At 62.8% G+C, this 23,345-nt stretch overlaps 2 protein-coding genes and 1 long non-coding RNA gene across 4 annotated transcripts; 2 read left to right on the top strand and 1 right to left on the bottom strand.

The window, feature by feature from the left end:
• Nucleotides 1–282: 282 nt before the first annotated feature.
• Nucleotides 283–3,410, bottom strand: CKB (creatine kinase B). The gene is made up of 8 exons (XM_039462843.2): nt 3,323–3,410; nt 2,832–3,036; nt 2,555–2,709; nt 2,340–2,472; nt 1,800–1,971; nt 1,071–1,194; nt 738–927; nt 283–657 (listed from the first exon to the last, which is right to left on the bottom strand). The coding sequence occupies exons 2-8, from the start codon at nt 3,022–3,024 to the stop codon at nt 479–481; spliced, it is 1,146 nt and encodes a 381-aa protein (XP_039318777.1). The 5' UTR covers nt 3,025–3,036; nt 3,323–3,410; the 3' UTR covers nt 283–478.
• A 3,108-nt stretch (nt 3,411–6,518) lies between these two features.
• On the top strand, nt 6,519–14,834 carry TRMT61A (tRNA methyltransferase 61A). Of its 2 annotated transcripts, XM_010343951.3 has the most exons (5): nt 6,519–8,958; nt 9,625–9,824; nt 9,909–9,984; nt 12,218–12,484; nt 14,187–14,834. In XM_010343951.3, the coding sequence occupies exons 2-5, from the start codon at nt 9,654–9,656 to the stop codon at nt 14,456–14,458; spliced, it is 786 nt and encodes a 261-aa protein (XP_010342253.1). In that variant the 5' UTR covers nt 6,519–8,958; nt 9,625–9,653; the 3' UTR covers nt 14,459–14,834. The 2 variants fall into 2 exon arrangements, with proteins under 2 accessions (XP_010342253.1, XP_003933412.1); XM_003933363.4 differs by having other exon boundaries at nt 6,546–8,958; nt 9,625–9,984.
• Nucleotides 14,835–14,851: 17 nt separating this feature from the next.
• Nucleotides 14,852–15,624, top strand: LOC141583674 (uncharacterized). The gene is made up of 2 exons (XR_012516437.1): nt 14,852–14,939; nt 15,036–15,624. It is a non-coding gene; the product is annotated as an uncharacterized LOC141583674 (long non-coding RNA).
• The last annotated feature ends 7,721 nt before the right edge of the window (nt 15,625–23,345 follow it).

Consider the following 23,345-nt stretch of genomic DNA (forward strand, 5'->3'; position numbering starts at 1 on the left):
CCTGCGGGATGGGGGCCATGAGCCAAGGAATGGGGTGGTTTTTACAAGGCCTGAATGCCCTCAGATGCTCAGGCCTGGAGCTCCTCCCTCACTGCCCTCAATGTTCCTGGTAGACAGGAGGAAAGGGGCCCATGGACTAGGTGGGGCAGGCAGAACACAGTGGCAACCTGCTGGCTACTGTCCCATCTCACAGAAGGCGAGGCCCACAGCAGGCCCAGAACTCACTTCTGGGGCCTGGCTGCTGCCCCGTGGGAAAGGATAGGCACCACTCAGACGCGCGCAGGCAGGCCAAAACCCTAGTTTATTTCAGCATCAGCAGTATCTTAGCCATCAAAAAAATAAACTCTACCAAGGGTGATGAAGTCTCTACAGCAAGGCTAAGGGCTCGCCAGGCGGCGAACATCAGGGGTGCATGGTGGGCACTGCCCAGGCAATAAGTTAGGAAGCAGCAGGGCTGGTGTCGGGTGTGCACCGGGCTTCACTTCTGGGCAGGCATGAGGTCGTCGATGGCCTGGCCCTGTTCCAGCCGCTGCTCCATCTCGATGAGCAGCTTCACTCCATCCACCACCATCTGCACCAGCTCCACCTCCGAGAAGCCCAGGCGGTCAGCGTTGGAGACGTCGAAGACCCCACCTACCGCAGCTGTGTCCACACCGCCTGGGGAGACAGCAGGTCAGGGGGAGGAAACAGAGCTGCCCCAGGGCCAGCAGGAAGCCCACAGCACCTGTCCTGCTCACCTGTGCCTCGCTTCTGAAGTCGCAGCCGCTTAAGCACCTCGGAGAATTTCTCATGCTTGCCCAGGTGGGGCAGCTTAATATGCACACCTGCCCGCAGCCCCGTGCCCAAGTTGGATGGGCAGGTGAGGATGTAGCCCAGGTGAGGGTTCCACATGAACTCATAGTTCTTAGACTTGAAGAGAGTTTCAATCTGCAGAGAGAAGAGGGTGTGAGTGGGCAGGCCTGCCTGAGACCACCACAGGCCCCAAGTCTCGGAAATCCCCCAGGGGGACAGATGGGGTACCCACATCCCTGCCTGAGCCCTGGGATCTGGACCTGCCCCATCCCTGGCACCTGGGTGAGGCCGGTGCAGAAGCGGGTGAACACTTCCTTCATGTTGCCCCCCTTCTGCATGGAGATGACCCGAAGGTGGTCCTCCTCGTTGACCCACACCAGGAAGGTCTTATTGTCATTGTGCCTGCGGGAGGGCTGATCTCAGGGCATATCCAGAAAAAAGCCCCAGGCCCTCCAGACCACAGGAACTTCCCAAGTCCCCGAGGTGCTGCTCTCAGCCGTGCCCAGGAGTAGGGGCTGTTGCCAAGACTCCACAGCCAACACACGGCAGGCGGGGAACGGAAAGCCTCAGAGAGCAGAACCCCCGCTACCATCATGCGCTGTGGTCTGAAATGGAGCGGGGCCCGGGACCGCCTGGACAACCCTGCCCGCCCCACACAGTGGGGACAGGAGCCCTGCCCCTGGAGAAGCTTTGCGTCACCAGCCCCTGGTAGAATCCCAGCAGCGGAGGAAAGAGAAAGAGAAAACAAGGAGCTCCAGCTCCCGAGGGGCGTGGGGGACAGGCGCCAGCGAGCCCCGCCCCCGCCTCGCATGGAGGGAGGAGTCCCCACCGGCCCAGTCCCTTAACGCACCTGCGGCCAAGGTCACCTATGCGGAGGGCGGGGCGGCAACCAACCCAGACGGAGCGCGGCCCCTCCCTCCTCCTCGCTGTGAGCCAGCGGGGCGAGAGGGGAAAAGGGAGGCAGCACGGAGGGAGGACACCGCAGGAGGGCGCAAAGGGATACGTACCAGATGCCGCGGGCGTCCGGCCAGTCGCGGGCCATGCCCGAGGCCAGCAGCAGGGGCGACACCGGCTTGTCAAAGAGGAAGTGGTCGTCGATGAGCTGCTGCTGCTCCGCCTCCGTCATGCTCTTGAGCGCGTAGTATCGGCCAGCCAGGTCGCCGTCCAGGCTGGACAGGGCTGCGGGGGGCGCGCTCAGGACGCTCGGCTCCCGCGCCCGCCCCCCAACCCTCATCGCGAACCCGCCCGCCCCAGGGGACGTCGGAGGCCCCCACCCGCCCGGCTTTGCGCGCGTCCACTCCTCACGGGCCCGGCGACGGTCCCAGGCGGTGAACCCGCGCCAGGACGCGCCCTCCCTGGGCCCCAGGACGCTGTGGACGCGGGGCTGGGCCGCCGGCCCCTCGCTCCCTCCAAGAAACTAAACCCGGACGCGCGCAGAAGGGTGCGGCGGCGGCGACCGCTCCCGGGCGGCTGGTAAACAAGCGAGCGGGGACCGCGCCGGGACGGGGACGCGGCCGCCGCTGACCCTCGGCCCGCCCGGCCCCTACCTTCCACCGCGAGCTTCTCGATGGCGCGGCGCTCCCCGCGGCTGCAGTGCGGGGGGAGGCAGAAGCCGCGGATGCTGCGGCCAGTGCGCACCCGCGAGCTCAGCACGTAGTTGGGGTCCAGGTCGTCGCCGCCCTGGGGGCCAGACGGGAGTGAGCGATGGGAGACCCCGGAAACGCGGCTCGCCCCGCCCGCGCGCTCGCCGGCCGCTCCGCACCTGCAGGTTGTCGGGGTTGAGGTCGGTCTTGTGCTCATCGCTGGGCTTGTAGCCGCCATGCCGGTCCTCGATGATGGGGTCGAAGAGATCCTTGAACACTTCGTAGGACTCCTCGTCGCCCGCCACGCAGCCCACGGTCATGATGTATGGGTGGCCTGGGGGAGGGGGCGCGGGACGGGGACAGTGACGTCACTGCCGGGCCCGAGCGCGCTGCTGAGGACCCTGCGGCTGCGCGCGGGGAGGGGGCGCAGGGACCCCGGCCCCAGGGGGCGCATACCCGGGTTGTCCACGCCTGTCTGGATGACGTCGTCCAGCGTGAAGCCGCTCGGCGTGCTCTTGGCGCGCAGCTCCGCGTACAGCTCGGGGGTCAGCACCTTAGCCATGTGGTTGTTGTGGCTGCTCAGGTCGGGGAACTCGTCCTCGGCCGGGAAGCGCAGCTTCAGCGTGTTGTGGCTGTTGGAGAACGGCATGGCGGCTGCGAGCTGCGGGGAGACGCGGGGTCAGCGGGGACGGGCTTTCCGGGCTTCCCGGGCTCCCCCGAACCACTCAGGGCCCCAACGCCGGGCCCCCGGGTGCCCGACGCGGCCAAGGTTAGTGGGGTCCACAGCGCGCGCGGGGAGCGCCACCGTTGCCGGGAACCCCTGGCCGGTCCGGCGCGCGCTCCAGGCGGCGCGCCCCGAGCGCGTGACGCCGCAGCTCCCGCGCCCCCCTTTGCACGCAGCGCCCCTCGCCCCGGCAGGGACGCCCCCGGCCCTCGGGCCCACTCACCGGGCGTCCGTGCGGGGGCGGGGGCGGGGTCGCTCCGTCGGTCGGCAGCTCCGGGCGCGGCGCAGGCGAACAGCGGCAGCTACGCGCTCCCGCGGCTCTTAAGGGGCGCAACGCGAGCCGCCCATTGGCGGCTATTTATAGCCCATTCATTCCATTGGCCCGCGCCGCGGGGTGGTGCCGCCGCTTTGTCCGCCGCCCGCAGCCCCCAACACCCCCCGGCCGCCCACCCGAGCCGTCCCCTCGCCCGGACCCCGCGCAGCCTGCCCAGCGCCGGCCCAAGACCTCGAGGCCGAAACCTCAGGTCCTTAGCTATCTATATCCACTCGTGCGCCCTGCCTCCGAGCGGGAAACTGAGGCTGGAGAGCCTCCGGGCACTCGAGGACGCTTGGATTCGTCCGCATCCTCGCGCCTGCCCGCCTCGTCCAGACAGCCCCCGCGGCGGCGGCGGCGAGGGGCCGGGCGGAAGCGTTCAGGGCTTCCGCAGCAGGTGCTTGCCCGCACGCCACGCCCGGCCCGTTCGAGCTGGCCCGGAGCCGCCGACCTTCCTCAAGGTGCCCTCAGGCATCTCCTGGGCGATCCTGGTGCAAAGCGAAGGCACGCGGAAGGCGCAGTCTGGCTGTGGCCCAGCCCGGGGGCATCGCGGTGCCCTGACCTTGGACAAGTCCTGGGGCTCCGGGGGATGCGGGGCAGAAAGCACTGGGACACTGTGGCCTTAAGAGACCCCCGGCAAGTGCAGCCTCGGAGTTTCCAGACCCCAACCCTGGGTCCTCTTCGCTGGGGACAAGTTCACTCGACCCCCAAAGGCAGTCTCCAGAGACATCAGGCAAGGATGGGAGGAAATGCTAGTAAACAATAAACATAGGTACGATTTTTTAAAAACTCACCTCACGAATAACCAGAATCATGCAGGTTAAACAGTGACTCCACCTGTCTCTACCCTCAGCACTCCCAGATCGACCCCAGCCAGTGCTGGCTATGAGCTGGAATGCAGGGAGACAGGCGTCCACATGCTGCCTGCAACTTGAATTGCTGCATGCTTTTTGCAAGGTAATTTGGCAGAATCTATTAACATTAAAAATGTTTGGACTCTGTGACCCAGCAATCCCACTTCTAGGAATGCAGCCCTTAGGAGGGATGTCTCAGTTCTCTCCACTAATGGACCAGGAGATGTGTGAAGGGAAAACCAAATACCTCTGGATACCCACCGATGCCCATCAGGCGGGACTGGCCAAGGGTGGGGAGGCATCTGCCTGCTGTGGAGTATTATGCAGCTGTTAAGAGGGGGAAGCGGAGCATGTGGGGTTAATATCTATCAAGGACCCTCACATGTTGCTCTGAGACTAAAGCTAGGAATGGGAGAACCCTTATCTGTGGGTGTATTTGACAAAAACTCCTCCAGCAATGGCACAGTGAGCACCTGCCCAGTGCCAGCGGCTGGGGATACAGCAGGCAGCAAGGTGCGCAGTGCCTGCTGCTGGAGGAAGACTGGCCATGAGCCAGCAGCCCAGCAAACCAGATGACATTAGGAGGTCAGTTTTGCTGGGGTTGGGGGGGTCACAGGGCACAGCAGTTCCAGGCATAAGAGACCCTATTCTCCGAAGAGAAGGCACCAGAGCCAAGGTGCAAAGGCAGGGGAAGCCTGTCCACCTCGGCCTGTGTGAGCATCAGCATGGGGCCCTGCCTCATCCCTGTGGTCACTGAAGAGGAGACACATGCCTCTTTCCTGCTTGGCATGCTTTGTCCTGTTCCAAGTCAGCCTTTTTTAAACTAATAAAACCAACCCATGTAAAAAAACAAATGGCCCCTCTGGGCTGGCCAGACAGCAGGTGTCCCTTAAGCCTGGAATTCCTGCTCTCTGTGCCCCCGGCAGCCTCTTTCTCCAATTTTAGACATTTCTGCAGCTGCCCACCCCCACCCCACAAAGCCTGAAGGGCTTAAGTTTCTGTTTCAAGAAGGGATCGCTGCAGCCCCTGGAAGCTGACTTGGGGCAGGGAGGGACTTGAGAGGACACTCAGGACTTCCTCTGTCTTCAGCATCTGCAGCTTCTCAGGCCACCCCTCCCTTCTCTCACCCTCCTGGCCGAGAGCCTAACCTGCTTCCCCAGGCCCCCATGGGAAAGGACCCCCTTTCCCCTTCCCTCCACAGGCAAGGTCAGAACGCAGAGGTGAGGTCTGGAGAGCAGGACTGCCTATGGCAGTGAGCCAGGCACTGGGGTGGGTCTGGCCTGGGGCTGCTGGCAACCCTCAGCCTTCTGAGGTGGATGTTTTTGTCCCCGGCGTGCAGACAGAAGATCGTTTTATTTTTGTTTTTATTCTGTTGAGACAGGGGTCTCGCTGTGTTGCCCAGCTGGTCTCAGTGTGCAGACAGATCAGAAGTTGGTGACAGAAGTGTCCAGTCATAGGCCCAGCAATCCCTCCACCCTCGGAGAGTGCCAGCCCTGTGCCAGCTTCCTGGGGCCAACCGACAGGGCAGAGGCCAGGCAGCTGTGACGGGGCAGCAGCAGCAGGTGAGACCCAAGTGTCAGGGTGAGGCCCCGCAGGCAGGGGCTGATTGGGAGCCTTAGTGGCCCCCAGAACAGGGGCACAAGGGGAGGGTCTGGAACGTGCTGGCCTCCCCCCAGCTCACCTGCCCCATCTGCAGACCCCTGCTTTCCCGAGGGCCCAAGGAGCTGAAGGCTGGTGCTGTTACCAGGCAGTGTTTGGCCCAGGCTCCTCAGAAATCACACCTGGTTACACATGAACCACTGGGCCTAGAGGGGGCTTCAAAGGAGGCCCAGGCCTTTTATTCGCAGAACATGACGCGGCTCGGGGGGCCATCCTTGGAGTCTGCTCCCAGAGCGCAGCAGAGGCAGCATTGCCTCCTCCAAGTGCCCTGCCCCTGAGTTCTGCAGAACCCGAAGAGGAAGTAGGCTGAGGTCAGGAGAGGGGCAGGGGCTGACGGGGTCACAGAGCACAGTGGGGCAGGAGACTGGGCTGGTCAGAGAGGGAGGGACCACAGTGACGTGGTCCCTGCCAGGGGCGTGGACAGAGCAGCCTCCCCCGTGGGCATCCTTCCTGCCTGTTCCCCCCTTTCTTCAGATCGGCCATTGGTTTTCTGAAGCCAGTTTACTGGCTTTAATTCTTTTTTTTTTTTTTTTTTTTTTTTTTTTTTTGAGACGGAGTTTCGCTCTTGTTACCCAGGCTGGAGTGCAATGGCGCGATCTCGGCTCACCGCAACCTCCGCCTCCTGGGTTCAGGCAATTCTCCTGCCTCAGCCTCCTGAGTAGCTGGGATTATAGGCACGCGCCACCATGCCCAGCTAATTTTTTGTATTTTTAGTAGAGACGGGGTTTCACCATGTTGACCAGGTTGGTCTCGATCTCTCGACCTTGTGATCCACCCGCCTCGGCCTCCCAAAGTGCTGGGATTACAGGCTTGAGCCACCGTGCCCGGCCTTAATTCTTAATGAATTAAGAGACGGGGTCTTGCTATGTTGCCCAGGGGAAGCTCCAACTCCTGGCCTCCAGCAGTCCTCCCTTCTCAGCCTCCTCAGTGCTGAGTTTACTGACTTCAAATCCTAATCCCACTTTGACCTCACTGGCTGTGACCTTAGGCAAGTTACTTAACCTCTCTGAGTTTCTGTTTCTCCATCTATAAACTATTCCCTCCCTCATAGGATCCAGGGGAGAATTCAGTGAGATAACACAGCTGGGCATATGTAGCATCAGCCCCTTGTGGGGAGCCCCAGTACAAACTGTGCAGGGAATCATCAGCTGAGGTAGGGTCGTTAGTTCTGCTTGAGGACTCAGGCTGGGGACTGGGGCAGGCTCAGATGGAGCATATGGGCAGGGCTGAGAAGGCTGCCTGGAGGAGGGGGCACTGGAGGAGTTGGCCAGCCAGTAATGGTCAGAGAAGCAAATGGGAAGTTGGAACCAAGGGAAACCACCGCCGAGTCACCAAATCCTAACTCAGGCCCATACAGGCAGCCGACTTAACTCTACACCACAGCTGAGAGGCTGGGGAAGAGAAGCCCAAGAGAAATGGAAAGTCAGAATCCCCCAAGGGACCAATTAGGGGGTAACTCAGGCGGGTGCATCATCAAGGGAGAGAAGCATCTGCTGGAACAGAGGTTGGGGAGCCATGGATGGGACTGGGTTGTCTCGACATTGAGAGCAGAAGGCAGGGAGGCCATGAGGCAGATGTAGAGGCAGCTGGTGGCCAGCATGGTGGCCCCACAGGGACAGGAGCCCACAGAGAGTGGGAGGCTATGGAAGGCCTCTCACCATCTTATTCCTGGGGGCTCTCAGCTCCAGGCCCAGCTAGGGCAGGGACAGAGAGGGGCTGAGGTTGGACCCCTGGGTTTCTACGATGGACCCCGAGAAGCCCATGGCAAGGGCCACAGACGCCCTGGCCTGGCCTGCCCCAGAGGCAAGAGCATTGAGAGTGCCCACAGGCTGCCAAGGTCCCAGAGCAGAGCTGGCTCTGAAGGAGCATGGCCACCTAATTTTACCAGGCTGCAGCGGCAGAGTGCCTGGGGAGGGTGGCCTAAGGTCATTGCTAACTGGCTTGGGTTCGGGTGCAGGCTAACCCCTAGGCTGGGTGGGTGGGGAGGGGGTCTCTGTTCCTCTCCAAGACCTGGCCCTGAGAGCTAGGGGCTGGAGGAAGAAAATGCCCGTCCCCTGCCCCCACTCTCCTGCACACACTCCACAGAGGAGCCAGCTGAGAAGAGCGCTGTGGAGACAGAACAGCACTCCCGCTTCTCCCTTCTGCCTCTCCTCCAGCAGCTCCTCCTCCGTCTCCTGCTTGGCACCTCACCAGACCCAAGAAGGGGACGCGGGACCCCCTCTCCCTCCTAGAAGCAGCTCTGCACTCAGAACGTGTCCCCTCCGGCGGAGGCAGGGCCTGGGCCGAAGGCCACTTCTGCAGACTCTTCCAGGCCCCTGTCTCTGCACCTCTGGCTGACCCTAGCCCAAGCCTTCTGGGATGGCCCCTTGACCTGCGATTTCTTTTCTGGAACTCATCTTGGGGCCCAGTCAGGGGTGTTCCCAGAGCAGTGTGCAATGACAAAATGTCTGTGGCAAAGTGTCCTCGTAGAGGACCACGGGCCAGCCCTCTGGTGAACTCCCAGGGCCTGTCAAAGGGGTCCTGGACAGCAGTGACAGCCACGCCTTGGCTCCTGAACCCCTTCAAATGTGGTTGGGTATGACGGCCACCCGCGGCCGGCGGGACAGGGCGCCCTTTTGTCTGTTTGTAACTATTTGTACAGATGGTGGGGTGGGGGGGGGGTCTCACTACGTTTCCCGGGCTGGTCTCGAACTCCTGACCTCAGGAGAACCTCCTGCCTCATACTCCCGAAACGCGGGCTCACAGGTGACAGTCACCGCGCTGCCCGCCCGCCCGCCTTCTGGATTTTGTCCCGTCTTCCGATCTTCCAGCAACCAGCAACTGTAAACAGAGCAGCTCACATAAAGTCAGAAGTCGCCCAGGAAACGTCCTCTGGGAGGGACGGGAAGGGCAGCCTGGTGCTCCCAGGATCCCGTGCGCTGAGGGGGCGGGGCGGGGCGCAACGTCATCAGTGGGCGCGGAGCCTGAAGTGTCGTGGCCGCCGCCGCGTGTCGCGGAGGCATGTGTGGAGCCCTGGCGGAGGGAGAGTCGCGGGTGAGACTCTGCGGGGCCCAGGATGGCAGGGCGAGGGTAAGGGTGGTCCGGGCCGGCGCGGCACGCAGGGCCTGTTTCTCCAGCCTCGCACGGGCGGCCCGCGCCGCCCCGGCCTGCCCCCTCGCTGCTTCTGCACCGGCTGGGCGGTGTTTGCGTTGACGGCCCTTCCTGGGGAGCCCTTACCTCTCTGGCATACCCTGTTCCCCGCCCACTCAGGAGCCTGTTGTGGGGGAGATTGGGGCGAGGAATCAAGCCTGGCTTGGAGGTGATCTCATTGACCATTTGCCTCTCCCCAGCCGGTGGACACCTCGCAAAAGCGCTTTCTCATTTCACACCTCGGGAATAGGAGTGAAGCTCCTGGAGAAGGGTGATGGGAGGGTCGGGTCCTCACTCTGGGAATCCTTGGGACCAACCTCCGCCATTGCCAAGCCCCAGTCTTTTAATTTATGATTTAGGCGCACAGTCCCTATCTCTTGTCCTAGACCAAGAAAGGCTGCGCAGGCCAGACCAGGGCGCAGCGCTGTTGGGCTCCCTGTCAGGCAGTGACAGAGGCTGAACCAGCCACACCCCGCCCATATCCGCTGCTGGAATCTCAGCCTTCTACCTAGACGCCAGACCCTACTCCTGCCTCCTGACTTGCTCGTACCTACACACACCCCTCTCCAGGTCCTTGGCACTTGCTAGATATTAACACCATGAGCTTCGTGGCATACGAGGAGCTGATCAAGGAGGGTGACACAGCCATCCTGTCACTGGGCCACGGTGCAATGGTGGCAGTGCGTGTGCAGCGTGGGGCACAGACCCAGACCCGGCATGGTGTCCTGCGGCACTCAGTTGACCTTATCGGCCGCCCCTTCGGCTCCAAGGTGACGTGTGGCCGAGGTGGCTGGGTGTACGTGCTGCACCCTACGCCTGAGCTCTGGACTCTGAACCTGCCGCACCGTACGCAGATCCTCTACTCCACGGACATTGCCCTCATCACCATGATGCTGGAACTTCGGCCCGGCTCTGTGGTCTGTGAGTCTGGTGAGTTCCTCAGGCTGCCTCAGTTTAACTCAGAAATTGACACAAAGGTGGAGGTCAGAGCCTCCAGCCTGCCCTTCCTACAGACAGACGTGGCTCCTCAGCTTCTGTTTTCACATCTTTCTGGGATGCTGACAGCAGGCAGTGAAGGTGGAGGCAGGGAAGCCCCTTCGGAGGCAGGTGCTGTCACTGGAGTGAGAGGTGGTGGGAAATAGACTGGGGAGCTAGGGAGGACGTGGTGCCCTTGTGAGGGTCCTGCTTGCCTTGGTGGGGCCTGGCCAGCGAGATGCTTGGCGCTGTCCTGGGTGCTGACTGTCATTCTCTCATCCTCTGTGCTGATGGTGAAGCAGAGAGAGTTGCTCCTTCTGGAGAGAGGCCAGGGCTACCCTGGGGAGCTGTTGCAGGTTGGGAGCCTTCCCCATCCTTATCCATGATTAGATCTTCACCTGCCACCAATGAACGTGAGCACCATCTGAGTCCAGGACCTGGGCTGTGGAAACCCCTGCACACATACAGGTGCTGGGGCCGCCTGGTGTGACGACTGAAGCCAAGATTGGCCCCAGGCCCAGATGCATCTAGGTTGTTGGTGGCATTTTTCTCATGGGCAAGAGGGCTAGGGTCCAGGTTCACAAAGAGTGCCTAGCACTGTCATGCTGGCTTTCTGAGGGCTGCAGTCACCCTGTCTCTCCCTGGGATGTCTGGGTGGAGAGCAAGACTCAGAGCCAGCACCATCAGCTCCCTGTGCATCCTGTGGCAGGGTGCTGGCCTCTCCTCCCCTGCCCCACCCTCGAGAGAGAGCGCAATCAAGCAGCACGCTCCTCCTGTGGCCTCCTCAGATATGCCAGATCCCCTCCTAGGCACAGAGAACAAGATAGATCAGGTTCCTGCCCTCGAGGAGAGAGGGGGACACAGCCTGGGTGTGTCCATTGAGGTTATGAAGCTTGTGAGACAGGGCTGTGTGTCTGAGCAGGACCCAGAGTGGGGTCTCTCCAGCTAGGCCAGGCAGGGAAGACCTCTCTGAGGAGGGGACATTTGAGTTGAACATGATGAGAGGGACCCACGAGGAGCCAAGGGACAGCTCTGCACCAGGGAGGAGCTGTGCAGAATCCCTGCAGTTGAAGCGTGCACCCAAGTCAGGCTCAGTGGGGGAGACGGAGGGGCTGGGAGTGAGGCTGAAGGGGAACCGGGCTGTACTCCGGAGGCCACCTCGACCTGGGAAGCAGTCAGACTCACCCCTGGGAAGGGGGCACGGCCAGGCTCTGCGGAGGGCAGAGGCAGCAGGCTGGGAGCACCTAGGGGAGGGGCTGGACAGGTGGGGCGAGGGGCCAGCCCCTGGAGAGAATGTGGGAGGCGGCAGGAGGTGGGACAGGATAGAGGGAGTGGGTGGAGGCCTCTCCAAGGGTCTGGCTGAGCACTGCGATGCTCAGCACTGTTACGGTTTGAGGGGTGGGTGGAAGGTGTGCAGTGGATGCTCTAGCAGGAGTCTTTGTGGAGGGGCCGGGGGATGGGAGTGCCATCAGGTAAATGGCCCCTAAGCTGGAGAGGGAGGAGGGACGCAGGGCCTGGCCCGTTGCCACAGGACGGGGAGTCAAGCAGGGGGATGGTCTGGGGGGAAGCTGGGGGCAGGCGTGCTGGGAGGGACCAGGGCTGTGGGGCTGGTGGCCGGGCCCTGCATCCTGAGTCCAACCAGGCCAGAGCAGAGCCCAAGCCCCTGTGTGGTGGGGGCAGGTTTGGGCTGGCTTGGTGGGAGTGAGTTGACTCAAAGGGGACCAAGGAGCTTCTGGGGAGAGGTGGGCACGAGGTCCGGCAGGGTAGGCCACTAGTGACGGGGATTGAGGAGGGGATTGGCCGTGCATGGGAGGAGACAGGGCTGAACCATGGGATGGGTCTCTGTTCCTTCTGCAGACTCCCCGGGAGGCTCCAGCCAGCGGGCTCTCTCAGCTCCTGTACCTGCGCCAGGCAGGATGGAGCAGGGCTGCCGCTGGCCTGCCTGTGCCCACAGCAAACACCACAGCCTACAAAGCCTGTCAACCCCAGCTCACGCCCTAGACAGTGTGCCCAATGCAGGGCTGGCCAGGGCTCTAGGCAGCCGGGACTACACAGCCCCCACCAGTCGCCTGGGGTCCTCCTGAGCCCTGTGCGGGTCTCTAGGGTGAGCTCGGGGTTGTTTCCTAGAAGTCTGTGGGCCCCGAGCAGTCCCACCTGATGCCTTGCCCATCCCATCTTGTCCCGACAGGCACGGGCAGTGGCTCTGTGTCCCACGCCATCATCCGCACCATTGCACCCACGGGCCACTTGCATACGGTGGAGTTCCACCAGCAGCGGGCAGAGAAGGCACGGGAGGAGTTCCAGGAGCACCGCGTGGGCCGCTGGGTGACTGTGCGCACACAGGACGTGTGCCGCAGCGGCTTTGGCGTGAGCCATGTGGCTGATGCCGTCTTCCTGGACATCCCATCACCCTGGGAGGCCGTGGGGCACGCGTGGGATGCCCTCAAGGTGGAAGGTACCTCAGGGGTTCCGGGAAAGGCACAGCCTGGGGCAGGGCGTCAAGGGTGAGGGCTGAGCTCCTGGGAGCTCCTTGGTCTAGAAACCAAGACACACCAAGGCGGTGGCCAGGCCAGGGCCCCATTTTGGCTTGAGGTGAGGAGTGGCTCGGGCTGGCCAGCGCAGGCTGAGCTGAGGAGGATGGGCCCCAGCTGGGCCCTGCTCATGGTCTCTGGCCTCTCCCAACCCCCCAGTGGGAGAAGGCAGCAGCGCCCCCTAAGTGCAGGGCAGGCCCAGCTGGAGGTGTCTGGAACCCCTGCCCCTGCGGTTTTCCAACGATTCTCCTACCCCAAGCTGTGGAGCCCAGGGAGCTGGCCCCTTATAGGGAAGATGCTGGGTGCGGAGGCGGGGCAGCCCTGGGGAAGGTCGGGCCCCAAGCCAAGGAGGCGGCTGGGAGGCCCAGGTTTTTCCCTTTTCTGGAGAAGGAACGGCTCAGGCAGCAGGGCCCCCTTCCTTTATCCCAGCTGAGAGTTGAATTGTGAGAGGGTGGAGGGTGGGGGCGGGGCACCACACCCCACCTCAGATGAGCCGAGGCCGGTTGCAGACAGCAAGGCTGTGGCCGAGGGTCCCCTGCTGGCTCTGGCTCAGCCCTGACTCCTGGGTCCTGGTCTCTGCTGAGGAGCCTGAGGGTGGCCGTGGGGATCTCCACACCTGCCTCCTCCCCTCCACCTTTGCCCCTGCACCCTTGCAGACTCCCGGGCTCTGGGACACTTCTGAGCCTGGGCGCAGTCCTGGGGAGGCTGAACGCAGGAGAACCCACTCTGGGACCCCTTCCTGCTCTGACTCCTTCTTCAGAAGTGGCCCCGGGAACCCACACCTGCCTCTGGGACTGTTCCTTTCCCTACGACCTCCCTCGTCGGGGCCTTTCCTGTACTGCCCCTTCCGAGTCCACAGGCTCCTGACTCGTTCGGGGGGCCTGCAGGGAGGGTGCAGCATGCAGCATCACATCAGCAGGACCTGGTGCCTCTCTAGGCTGCTGTCACGCAGAAGGAGCCTCCTCTAACCCTGGACCTCCTGGCAGCCCCGTGTCAGGGCACAGCTGAGGGGACCAGGCCTCAGGGACATTTGAGGACACTTGCATGGGCCACGTACCTCCACCTGGCCCTGGCTTCCCCAGGTCCTCCCTGCCAGGTCAGGGCCCGGGGCTGCGCTCTCATTCACTCCGGGCCAGGCTGAGTGAAGCCCGTGGCTGCCCTGGTGGGAGGAGAGAGGGAGGGAGGGGCTGCCACACTCGGGCTCCGCTTTGAGTAGGCGCCTCCTGTTCCCGGGAGCAGCGACAGCCTCTAATTTCCTGTGACAGCAGCGGCCCCCGCCTGCTGGAGCCCCAGCCCCCGCCCCACCCCACACTGCACTGCGGTGTTGTCATTGCTGCTCCAGGCCCAGCGTCCTGCGGCCCCATGGAAGGCAGGAGGGCGGTGCCCGTGGAGGGCCAAGTGAGACGGTGGCAGCACGGGCTTGACCTGGTGCCTGGAACATGGGAGGACCTGGCACAGCCAAGCCGGGTGACAGGAACCATGGTGCCAGGCCCCTCTGCCCTGCAGTCCCCACTCTCTGGAGGACTGGTAGTCTGTGTTGGCCAAGGGTGTGAGTCTGGGGATGCCAGGGCTAGACGCCCTGCTCTGCCACCCCCACCCTCTGAGCCCAGGTCCTGCTTCTCACAGGCGGGCGCTTCTGCTCCTTCTCGCCGTGCATCGAGCAGGTACAGCGCACATGCCAGGCGCTGGCGGCGCGTGGTTTCTCGGAGTTGAGCACCCTGGAGGTGCTGCCGCAGGTCTACAACGTGCGCACCGTCAGCCTGCCACTGCCCGACCTGGGCTCAGGCACGGATGGCCCTGCCAGCCCCGACACCAGCCCCTTCCGCAGCGGCACGCCCATGAAAGAGGCCGTGGGCCACACCGGCTACCTGACCTTCGCCACCAAGACCCCAGGCTAGGGGGCTGCCACCCTGGGCACCAGGGAGCTGGGAGCATGGAAGGGCTGGGCAGGGAGGCCAGAGGCACCTTATATGGTCGGTGCCTGTCAGACACAGATGGTGGGGCGGGGTTTCAGGGCCTTCTGGGTGGCTAGAGTTCAGGGGCAGGAGGACGGCTGCGATGGAGGAGCAGAGCTGGGGCTGGGCCTCGGCCTTTCTTGTCTAGCCCCGCGGCCTGTCCCAGCTGCTGTTTGTTGCCAACATGAAGTCTCCACTGCCACAGGCTCTCCTGGGTGTTGAGGCTAGAGGGTGGTTGGGGGGAGTCGGACCCTCTCTCCAGGTGGGCCTAAGCAGGAAGGGGGTGGAGGAGGAGGATTGTCCCTGAGGCCATGCTGCATCTGGCCGTCGGGCTCCCACAGCCCGGGCTGCCCCGCAGGGCCTGAGACCACCTCGTGCTCTGCCAGTCCCTGGGCCAAGGCTCCAGCCTTCGCCGGCAGCCAAGGTGAGCTGACCCAGGATCCCTACCCGGCTCTCCCCAGCACTAGGAGACCAGGCCAGCCCAGGAACCAGGGAGGTGACCCTGCTCTCTGACCTCCAGGCTGATGTCACAGCACTGGGCTCAGCCCAGCCCTCCGTCCACTCATGTCCAAGACGCAGGGGCAGCCCCCATCCAGCCAGAGTCCCTTGACAGGCTGCACTTGGTGAGGCCGCGCGGCGCTGCGGAGAGGAGCAGCACAGCGGGTTGTTTGCCACGGGTGACTGGGCAAGTCTGTGTTGGGACCAGGGTGTGAATGCCAGCCTGTGAACTCTGCAGGGACCCCTGCCCCTCACTGAAGCCAGGGGCGTGCAGGAGGTCCCGCGACGGGGATCATGGTGTGGGTGGGGGAGGCGCATCCAGGACACCTCTCAGGGACGGTGGCTGTGTGATCTCCTCTTAAAGCCTGAGGGGGCCTTTCCCAAAGCAGAACAGAGGGTGGGACGCCCGGGCTGGGGCTCTCTGCCCATGCCCTGGTGTGTGATGGCCTCAAGGGAGGACCAGTGCGTGTATCAGCCATGGGACCCTGGAGCTGCCTCTGGTGCGCAGGGGGCCTGGGTTTCTACCCAGGAACCAGTCGCTGTTGAGAGCCTCAGTTTCCCCGGTGTTGGCCCCAAGTGTGCGTGATGAACAATAAATGTGCCGCCCCCTCTGTGCTGCGTGGTCCCTGGTGGCCAAGGCCACCCCAGCTGCCCTCCAGGCCAGCCCTGCCTGCGCTCTGCCCTGGCCCCTGCTCCTCCCTGTCCTGGTTTGGCATGTCGGGCACTCCAGACTCCAGGACAAAGGGGCAAATGTGTGGCCACCCCCATCTGGCTGCAGAAAAGGCCACTTGTCCCTGGGGTTGGGGTGGTCCAAGAGTGCTGGGCCTTCCTCCACAGCCCCAGGCTAAAATTGAGTGTGGCTGCCTGGGTTTCTCACATGCAGCCCTGAAGAGCCTATCCCAGGCCACCTGGTCCCTGTGAAATGTCACACTGTAGGGCCCGTGGCTGTGACTGATGTGGTCTGGGAGGTCTGTGTCCCTGAGAGTGGCTCCGCCCAGCCCTGGGGGTTTGTCCCCTCCTTCCAGGACCCAGCCTCCCCTGTACCTCATTCCTCACCTGGGGCGCAAAGGAGGGGCCCCTGGCGGGTTCACCATGGAAGTGGGTGACCCTAATACCAGGAGCTTTGGGGTCAGGGCTGTGACTGGGGTGTCATGAACTGGGTGATGCACACCCCTGAGATCCTAATTCCAAGCCTGCCCTGCCCTTCCTGGCCGCAGCAAAGGCCTTCGTGGGATCTGATGGGTGAACACCAGGAAGCTTTTCTTTGAGGCACAGCTCTGAGGGTCACAGGACATGCAGGCCTCAGGCATAGTAGGGTCCAGGTTGTGCCCATTTTCCAGCCCCAGCTGGTAACCCAGATGGCGGCCCTGGGTGAGTCACTAGGATCTGCACATGGAGAGCGGGAAGGCACAGCCCACCCCACCCTCAGTTGTCACGTGGGACAGTCGATGTCTCAGTCCAGACTCCTCTCAGCCCCTCTGCCCTGCACATAGGCCCCATGATGACCCTGAGCCTCCAGGCATCCACCCCACCGTATAGCCCTCTAGAGCCAGCTGGGCCCCATCCCGCTCCCTCAGCTTGGAACCTCACCTGGCCTTGAGCCAGCATTGAACTCCTCTGTGTCTTTCAAGACCCTACTCAAATGTCCCTTTCTCAGCATGCTTCCCCAGACCATCTCACGCCCAGGAGGGAGAGTCCCGCACACCCACGGCGTGAGGGAGCCCCCACAGCAGAGGAACAGAAAGCATGCAGTGCCCCAGTTCTGTGATGGGGAGCCTGACTTTCAGAGGCAGGGCCGGGGCCCATGGCCATGAGTCAAGCTGACCGATCAGCAGGCCCCTGATGGTCAGGTTGAGTCAACAGCATGGGCTCATCACGGGGCAAGGATTCACTGGAGACACCCCGCCTGGCCCAGTGTGTGCTCGCCTGGGGCCCTCAGATTTTCCCTGGAAATTCCCCCTGGCCCTGCTGCCTTGCACTGAGACAGCGGCACATCTGACTCCCGGCCACCCGAGCCCTGGGGGACCCCAGGCCCTGGCCCCGGCCTCACTCACCTGCTTGGACGGCCCCAGCTCGGGTCCTCCCTAGAGCCAGGATTAGAGTCCCTCAGGAGCGCCCCCAGGCTTTGTCTCGCCTGGGACCCCCTCGTGAGCTGCTCCTGGAGCCTCTCACTGTGCCCCAGCCTTGCCTGCCTCAGAGACTAGCCTCTCTCACCCAAGAGCCCCTGAGGGCTAGGTCCAACCCAGGCTGCACAGGTGGGGACCAGGGCAGGGTTTCTGGGTGGGCGGAGGGCAGCAGGCTGCTGGAGGCACACCCTGTCTAGCAGAATGTGAGGAGGCAGGGCTGCCCCTGAGGGCCCAGGAGGCCCTCACCCCTGCAGTCTAGGTCTGGGGCTCGCCCCTCTGCCTCCATTGAGGCTTTGCTGTCTCGGCCCACCTCCTCAGGCCCAGAAGCTGGAGGGCAGGTGGGCTGCCAGGGGACCCTAGCCCCCTCAACAGTCCATTGCACAGATAGGGAAACTGAGGCACAGAGATGCGACTCCGGAATCCTGGCCATAAGTGGTTCCCTATGCGTGACCCTAGAGGGTAGAGGGTTTTCAGGTGGAGTCCTGGAAGCCTTCTCAGGAGAGGAGATGCCTGTGCAGAGGGATGGGCAAGCCTTGCAGGTGAAGTGGGCAGTGCTCCAGAAGCAGTGGATGGAGAGGGTAGAGCTCCAGCCTCTGGGCTGGCACGTGCCATTTCCAAAGATGCTCTAAGCAGAGTGAGCACTGGGCTCCATGCTCCACGGCCCCAGGGCTATTGGGGTCACATGCCAGCCTGGAGGTGCCTTGAGGAAGAGGGTCCCCAGAGAGAGGCTTGGCTCCTGATGTCCCCAGAAGGGAGCGGGCAACTGGGACTGACTGCCGGGCCTTGCGTCCTGTCTTCACTAGCCACGGGAGGGTGGGTGCTGTCACCAGTAGGCATGAGCTGAGTGCCTCCCACGTGCTCACCCCTGCCTGTTCAGGGCGCCGAGGCCTGCCCTGTGGAGCTCCCAGGAGCCACCCGGATCTGGGCACACAGTGCAGGGCAAGAGGTGGCTGTGGGGGCGGCAGTGGCCTGGACCCTGTGTGGTAGGTCTGGGTTGGTGGGGGAGTGGGCGAGTCTTTCTGTCCCGGGGCTATGTGCACCACCCACTTCTGGACGCTGGAACTGAGCCTCGAGAGAAGTCGCTTCCCGAGATGGCCAGCATGTTGGCGGCAGACAGGCTGGGAGCCAGGGTGTGGACCCCGGAGCCAGCGGGCCAGTCCCTGCCTGAGGTGGGTCTCTGGGCAAGGAGGGGTGCAGTGGGGCCAGCCTGCTGCCCTGCCCCAGCAGTGGCCTTGCCAGCCCACGGGCCCTCCCCACGAGGAGCCTCTGTGCCCAGGGGAGCCTTCGTGGCCCAGACCGGCAGCCAGGACGAGGGCGTTTCAAAGTCAGGCCGCCTCCGAAGCGGTGGCGTTGGCGGGAGGGAATAACTAGCTCCCACCAGGCTGAGAATAGCTCAGAATTGGGTCACGCTCACCGAGATCTCCGGTCACAGCCTCCAGCCTTTGACAATAATCAGCTTTCTCCCGACATCTGTCCCTTCAAAGAGGGGGCAGGCCGGTGCAGGCACTTCTAGAAGCAGCATAGTAGAGGGGATGGGAGTGGGGAAGGACACCCTGGCCTCCTGGCCCTCCATGGCAGGCCCCCTTCCTCCCTCCCGCCCACTTCAGGCTCCAGGTTCCATGCCAGGTCGGGGTGAAAAGCACGGTGGTGCCCCCTCACAGATAAGGACACCGGCGGGGGGCTGAGGGGAGGGTGGTGCCTGTGCCTGGCCCTCCCATGCTCGGCCAGCGATGCCCTTCAGCTCCTGAGAGTCGGGGGCCTGCATGCCACTGCCCCAAGCCACCCTCCTCTTGCCCCTACTGGTCTGTCCTGCCCTTCTAACGTGGCTGAACAGCATGGGTCAGACAGAGCAGGCCATCCTGCCCTGCCAGACTTTTGGGGTCGAGTGTTTCCCCCAGCCCAGGACTTCACCCCATGTCTTGTTTCCTATCCATTTTCCTGCGTCTGGCCCTCCTCATCCCAGAGCAGCCTTGAGAGGGCTAAGGTGGGTGGTGTCACAGGCCCTCAGCACCCGCATCTGTGCTGTCACCTGCATATGCTGCCACCAGGTGGGTGCCGAAGCCATTGTAATATGTAATAGGTGCCTCCTGCCCAGAGAGACGGATATGCCTGCCACAGGTCAGGCGCACTGATTTTCGTTCTTTTAATCTTTAAAACCCACAAGGCAGTTCACGTGTTCTAGGTGACACCATTGCTAAACTTCAGCCACAGGTCTGTTCATGAAGTGCCTGTGACGCTGAGCTTCTCAAGATGGGGCCCCTGGATAGGCTGCTCAGCGTCGTCCCCGCCCCACCCCTGCTGAGCCGGAACTCCAGGCAGGGCCCAGCCCCCTCCACCCCCAACCCCCACCCCGCCTCCCCATTCCCCAGCCCTCCAGGTAGCTGTGGTACTCAATTTTGAGAATCGCTGCTGGAAGACCCAGGAGTCTCACACACATTTCTTTTTATTTCTTAAACAAAAAACCCCTTTAGTAACTTAAGCGGCACTTCCTGCACGCGGCTGGTTGATCCTCTGAGGCTGTGCTGTCAGCTGCAGCTCAGTTTCATCCAGTGTGGCTGGACTGTGCTTCCAAGCCCCAGACCCTGTTGCTCCCTTCAGCTCCACTGCGAATGCCCTGGGGCTCCCAGAGAGAAACTGAGGCAGCAACAGCAGGTCGCCGTGCGCAGACCCCACTGGGTCCCAATTTGAATAAACCAAATGTCTTTTTCAAAATAGGACAGTTAGCCGGGCGCGGTGGCTGACACCTGTAATCCCAGTGCTTTGGGAGGCGGAGGCGGGCAGATCATGAGGTCAGGAGATCGAGACCATCCTGGCTAACACAGTGAAACCCCGTAAATACAAAAAACTAGCTGGGAGCGGTGGCACATGCCTGTAATCCCAGCTACTCAGGAGGCTGAGGCAGGAGAATCGCTTGAGCCCAGGAGGCGGAGGTTGCAGAGAGCCAAGGTCTGTTGCGCCACTGCCTGGGCGTCGGAGTAAGGCTCTGTCTCAACAACAACCAAAAAAATAAAGAAACAAGTAAAATAGGACATTTGGCAAGTTGGAAGCTTGAGTGGCTGTTTTGTGAGTTTAAGGAGTGGCCACGTTTGCAACATGCTGACATTGCTGGGAATGGCAGGGTGGCTGAGATCCAACTCTGAATAACGGGGTTGGGGCGGGGAGCAGACCTCAAGCCAGGCTGGCCATAGACTCCTGGGGGGAGCGGCCTACAAGATTCTTCACACAATTCTGCTGGTGCTTTGCTTTGACAATTTCCATAATAAGTTTTTCTTTAAAAAAAAAAAAAAAAAAAATGGCTGATCGTGGTGGCTCATGCCTGTAATCCCAGCACTATGAGACGATCACGAGCCCAGCCTGGGCAACACAGGGAGACCCTGTCTCTACAAATAATTAAAAAATTAAAAAAGGAAAGATGCCTCAGGCCAGACCCAGCCTGTCCCCCAGGGTGCTGGCCGAATGCAGTCAGGGCCCGGCCCCTGCCTGGAAACCCTGGGCCTGCAGAGCCAGGGGCCCTGCCGAGGAATGCGGTGCCAGCTGTGGGTGGGGGGCCGGCCATGGATGGGGTGGCAACAGTGGGGGCGACAGGCCTGTTGCTAAGCTACAGGCACAATGGACATTCCAGGTGCCAGGCAACAGGGAAGGAGACAGCTTCTTGGTGGGGGAGCCCTGAGGGGCCCAGGCCACACTTGTCCCTCAGCAATGCGGTGTGCACCCCCACCCTCAGGCCGTGGAGGCCTCCTGGCTGCCTGGCCCTCAGGGTGAAGGGTGGCCTCCCTCCTGGTGGGGCTTCGACGCTCCCTGATGCCAGCCCCCACCCAGCCGAGGACCTGGTCAGAGGTCGCCTGTGCTGCCTGCCTCTCCTGTCTCTGACCACCTTGCCTTGCTTGTGCCCCCAGGTGCAGGCATGGGGCCCTCATGGGGTTCAGGACAGGGCTTGGAGTTCTGGTGGAACCTCCATCCCTTGCCACCCCTCTCCCTGGCCCCAGACTCAGTAACCAGCCCCCAGCCCTGCCAGCCAGGCTCTGGCAGAGCCACACTGCAGGGCCCCTGGCCCCTGCTCCTGTCCAGTTGCCTCAGGAAGGTGTGTGCCACTCCCTTCAGGCTCCACAACCCCCCTCCACGGACGGCCTGCTAAGGAGCTCCGGGCCAGCTGGTGACGAGGAGAGAGGCTAGGAAGTTGCTGTGCCTGGCAGCCCTCCACACCTCACAGACAGTTCCTGAACTTCTGGGGACAGCGGCCAACCCTCGCCTTTCCCCCTCCCCCTCCCCCCCAATCATGCACGCCCTCCATCTCTCCATGCCACACTGGCTGGGCCTCAGCCCTGCCTCCTCCCCCAGCCCTGAGGATAGAGGTCAGACCCCAGCTGCTGTCTCCGGTGGCGCCAGGGTCCCAGCTCAACCACACATTCCGTGTGGGCCAAGAATGTGCAGTTCCTTTCTGTTCTGGGTGGGCCAGGTGTACAGTGGGAGCTCCATGAACACACAGGGGAGCCCGACAGACAATGCCGCCCCTCCCTGCTCTGTTTGCATGGCTTTTGCCACCCTGGCCTCTGGCACCCAGTCCTCACTGGCCTGACCCTTTGCCCCGCACCAGGTGTCCAGTGCCCTCCACGGGGGAGAGATGCCTCCTTTGTGCACTGCCTGGGGGAGGCAGGGATGCCAGGTCCGTGCTCCACCACCCTGAGTGGGGCTTTGGGCAAAGGCCTTGCCCTCTCTGAGACTCAGACCCCTGACTCTGTCCCAGGGGTACCCTCAGGAGCTCCACAGCTGGGCTCATGGGGATCTCCTTGTGGCTGGCATGGGAAGTGCCCAGGAGTACCCCAGGCCTGCTAGCCCCTTACTCCATCATGTGCATGCCAGGGAGGCCTGGTTTTAGCTGCTGGTCTGCATATCTCAATGGTCACCCCCAGAGACCACCCCCCCAGGGGACTGCCCAGGGAGCCCCTAAACCCTCAGGTTCCCCACCCCTTCCTGCAGCTGCCACCCCCACCCCCAGAAGCTCGCCTGCCCCTCCTGGAGACCCAGGCAGCCAGCTGGACACAGACTCCCCATGGGAAGCCTCAGGAAGGGTCTGCCCCTCGACAGGTGTTGCTGCTTGATCAGAAGCAAAGTCAGGGGTGGGGGTTGCTCCCACCCCTCCCCTGCTCTGCGCTCCTCCACCCGCCCCGGGGTGCGAACCCAGGCTCCTCCAAGGCTGAGCTAGGGCCCCTCAGCGTCTCTCCTGGGCTGGGAGCTGGGGACAAAGAGGCAGCTGCCAGCAGGGCGGGGCGGGGAGGGCGGCTTTTGTGCGAGCGGGGCCCCTCCTGGTGACCTCACCACCGGCCGGAGAAGGGCCCTTTCTTCCCAAAGGCGGCTGTTGGGAATCCGCCTGGGGACAAAGCCGCTGCCAGGCAGGGCCCCAGCGAGTAGCTGGCCCCCCTCGTGGCATAAATTACAAAAGCCGGGGGGGGGGGTCCGGGGGGGGGGAGGGGACAGCAACTGCATCTGTCCCTGGGAAGGGGTCACTTGGTGCAAACAGACAACCAAGCCCCCAATTACACGTGGGGTGCATGGGGCTGCTCCTCCAAGCTTCATTCATTCGGCCCATTCCTTCATTCTGCAGATGGCTGCTGGGCGCTAGCCCAGGCAGCCGTGTGAGGGCCCTGGAGACACAGAGGGGACGCATCTGGTGGATGAGGGAGCAGTGGGTGAGGGGTGGGGCGCCCAGTCTGGAGGGGTAACTAGAGACAGACGAGTCGACCAGAGGTGCCAGGGCTCCGGTTGGGGCAGGTGGGGAGATCCCCACTGAGCACAGTCACCTAGCAGGTCACCAGCAGGGCCGCAGCCACGGGCCTCCAGTAGACCTCAGGAAAATACTTGGTTTTCAATGTGTAGCGTTGAGTGACATCCCACCTCCCATGTGTGGCTAAGAAGGGCTTCCTGTCCCTAGGGCCTGGGTGACCCACAAGGCGTCCACACAGCCTTGCTGGCCCTTGGCCTGGCTTCCTAGCCTCCTACAGGGCACTGTCCCCACCCCCACCTCCCCGTATATTCCCTGTCTCACCAATGTAGAGAGCAGTGTGGCCAGCACAGAAAAGAACAGGTGGCCTGAGAGTCCTACAGATGCCCAGCACTGCTCAGGCCCAGCTCCCAAGGCCTGTTCCTCAGCCTCCCAGGCACTGGGCACATGCTCCATCCCCAAGGCACTAAACACATCAGGCCAGACC

The sequence above is a fragment of the Saimiri boliviensis genome, chromosome 2 (assembly GCF_048565385.1).
Source record: "Saimiri boliviensis isolate mSaiBol1 chromosome 2, mSaiBol1.pri, whole genome shotgun sequence".
Taxonomy (NCBI): domain Eukaryota; kingdom Metazoa; phylum Chordata; class Mammalia; order Primates; family Cebidae; genus Saimiri; species Saimiri boliviensis.

Coding starts and splice junctions, on each gene's coding strand:
- CKB (XM_039462843.2), bottom strand. CDS start 3,024: ATGCCGTTCTCCAACAGCCACAACACGCTGAAGCTGCGCTTCCCGGCC. Junction 2,473..2,554: donor TCAACCCCGACAACCTGCAG/GTGCGGAGCGGC, acceptor TCTGGCCCCCAG/GGCGGCGACGACCTGGACCC. Junction 928..1,070: donor TCTGCACCGGCCTCACCCAG/GTGCCAGGGATG, acceptor TTCTCTCTGCAG/ATTGAAACTCTCTTCAAGTC.
- TRMT61A (XM_003933363.4), top strand. CDS start 9,654: ATGAGCTTCGTGGCATACGAGGAGCTGATCAAGGAGGGTGACACAGCC. Junction 9,985..12,217: donor CTCTGTGGTCTGTGAGTCTG/GTGAGTTCCTCA, acceptor TTGTCCCGACAG/GCACGGGCAGTGGCTCTGTG. Junction 12,485..14,186: donor GGATGCCCTCAAGGTGGAAG/GTACCTCAGGGG, acceptor TGCTTCTCACAG/GCGGGCGCTTCTGCTCCTTC.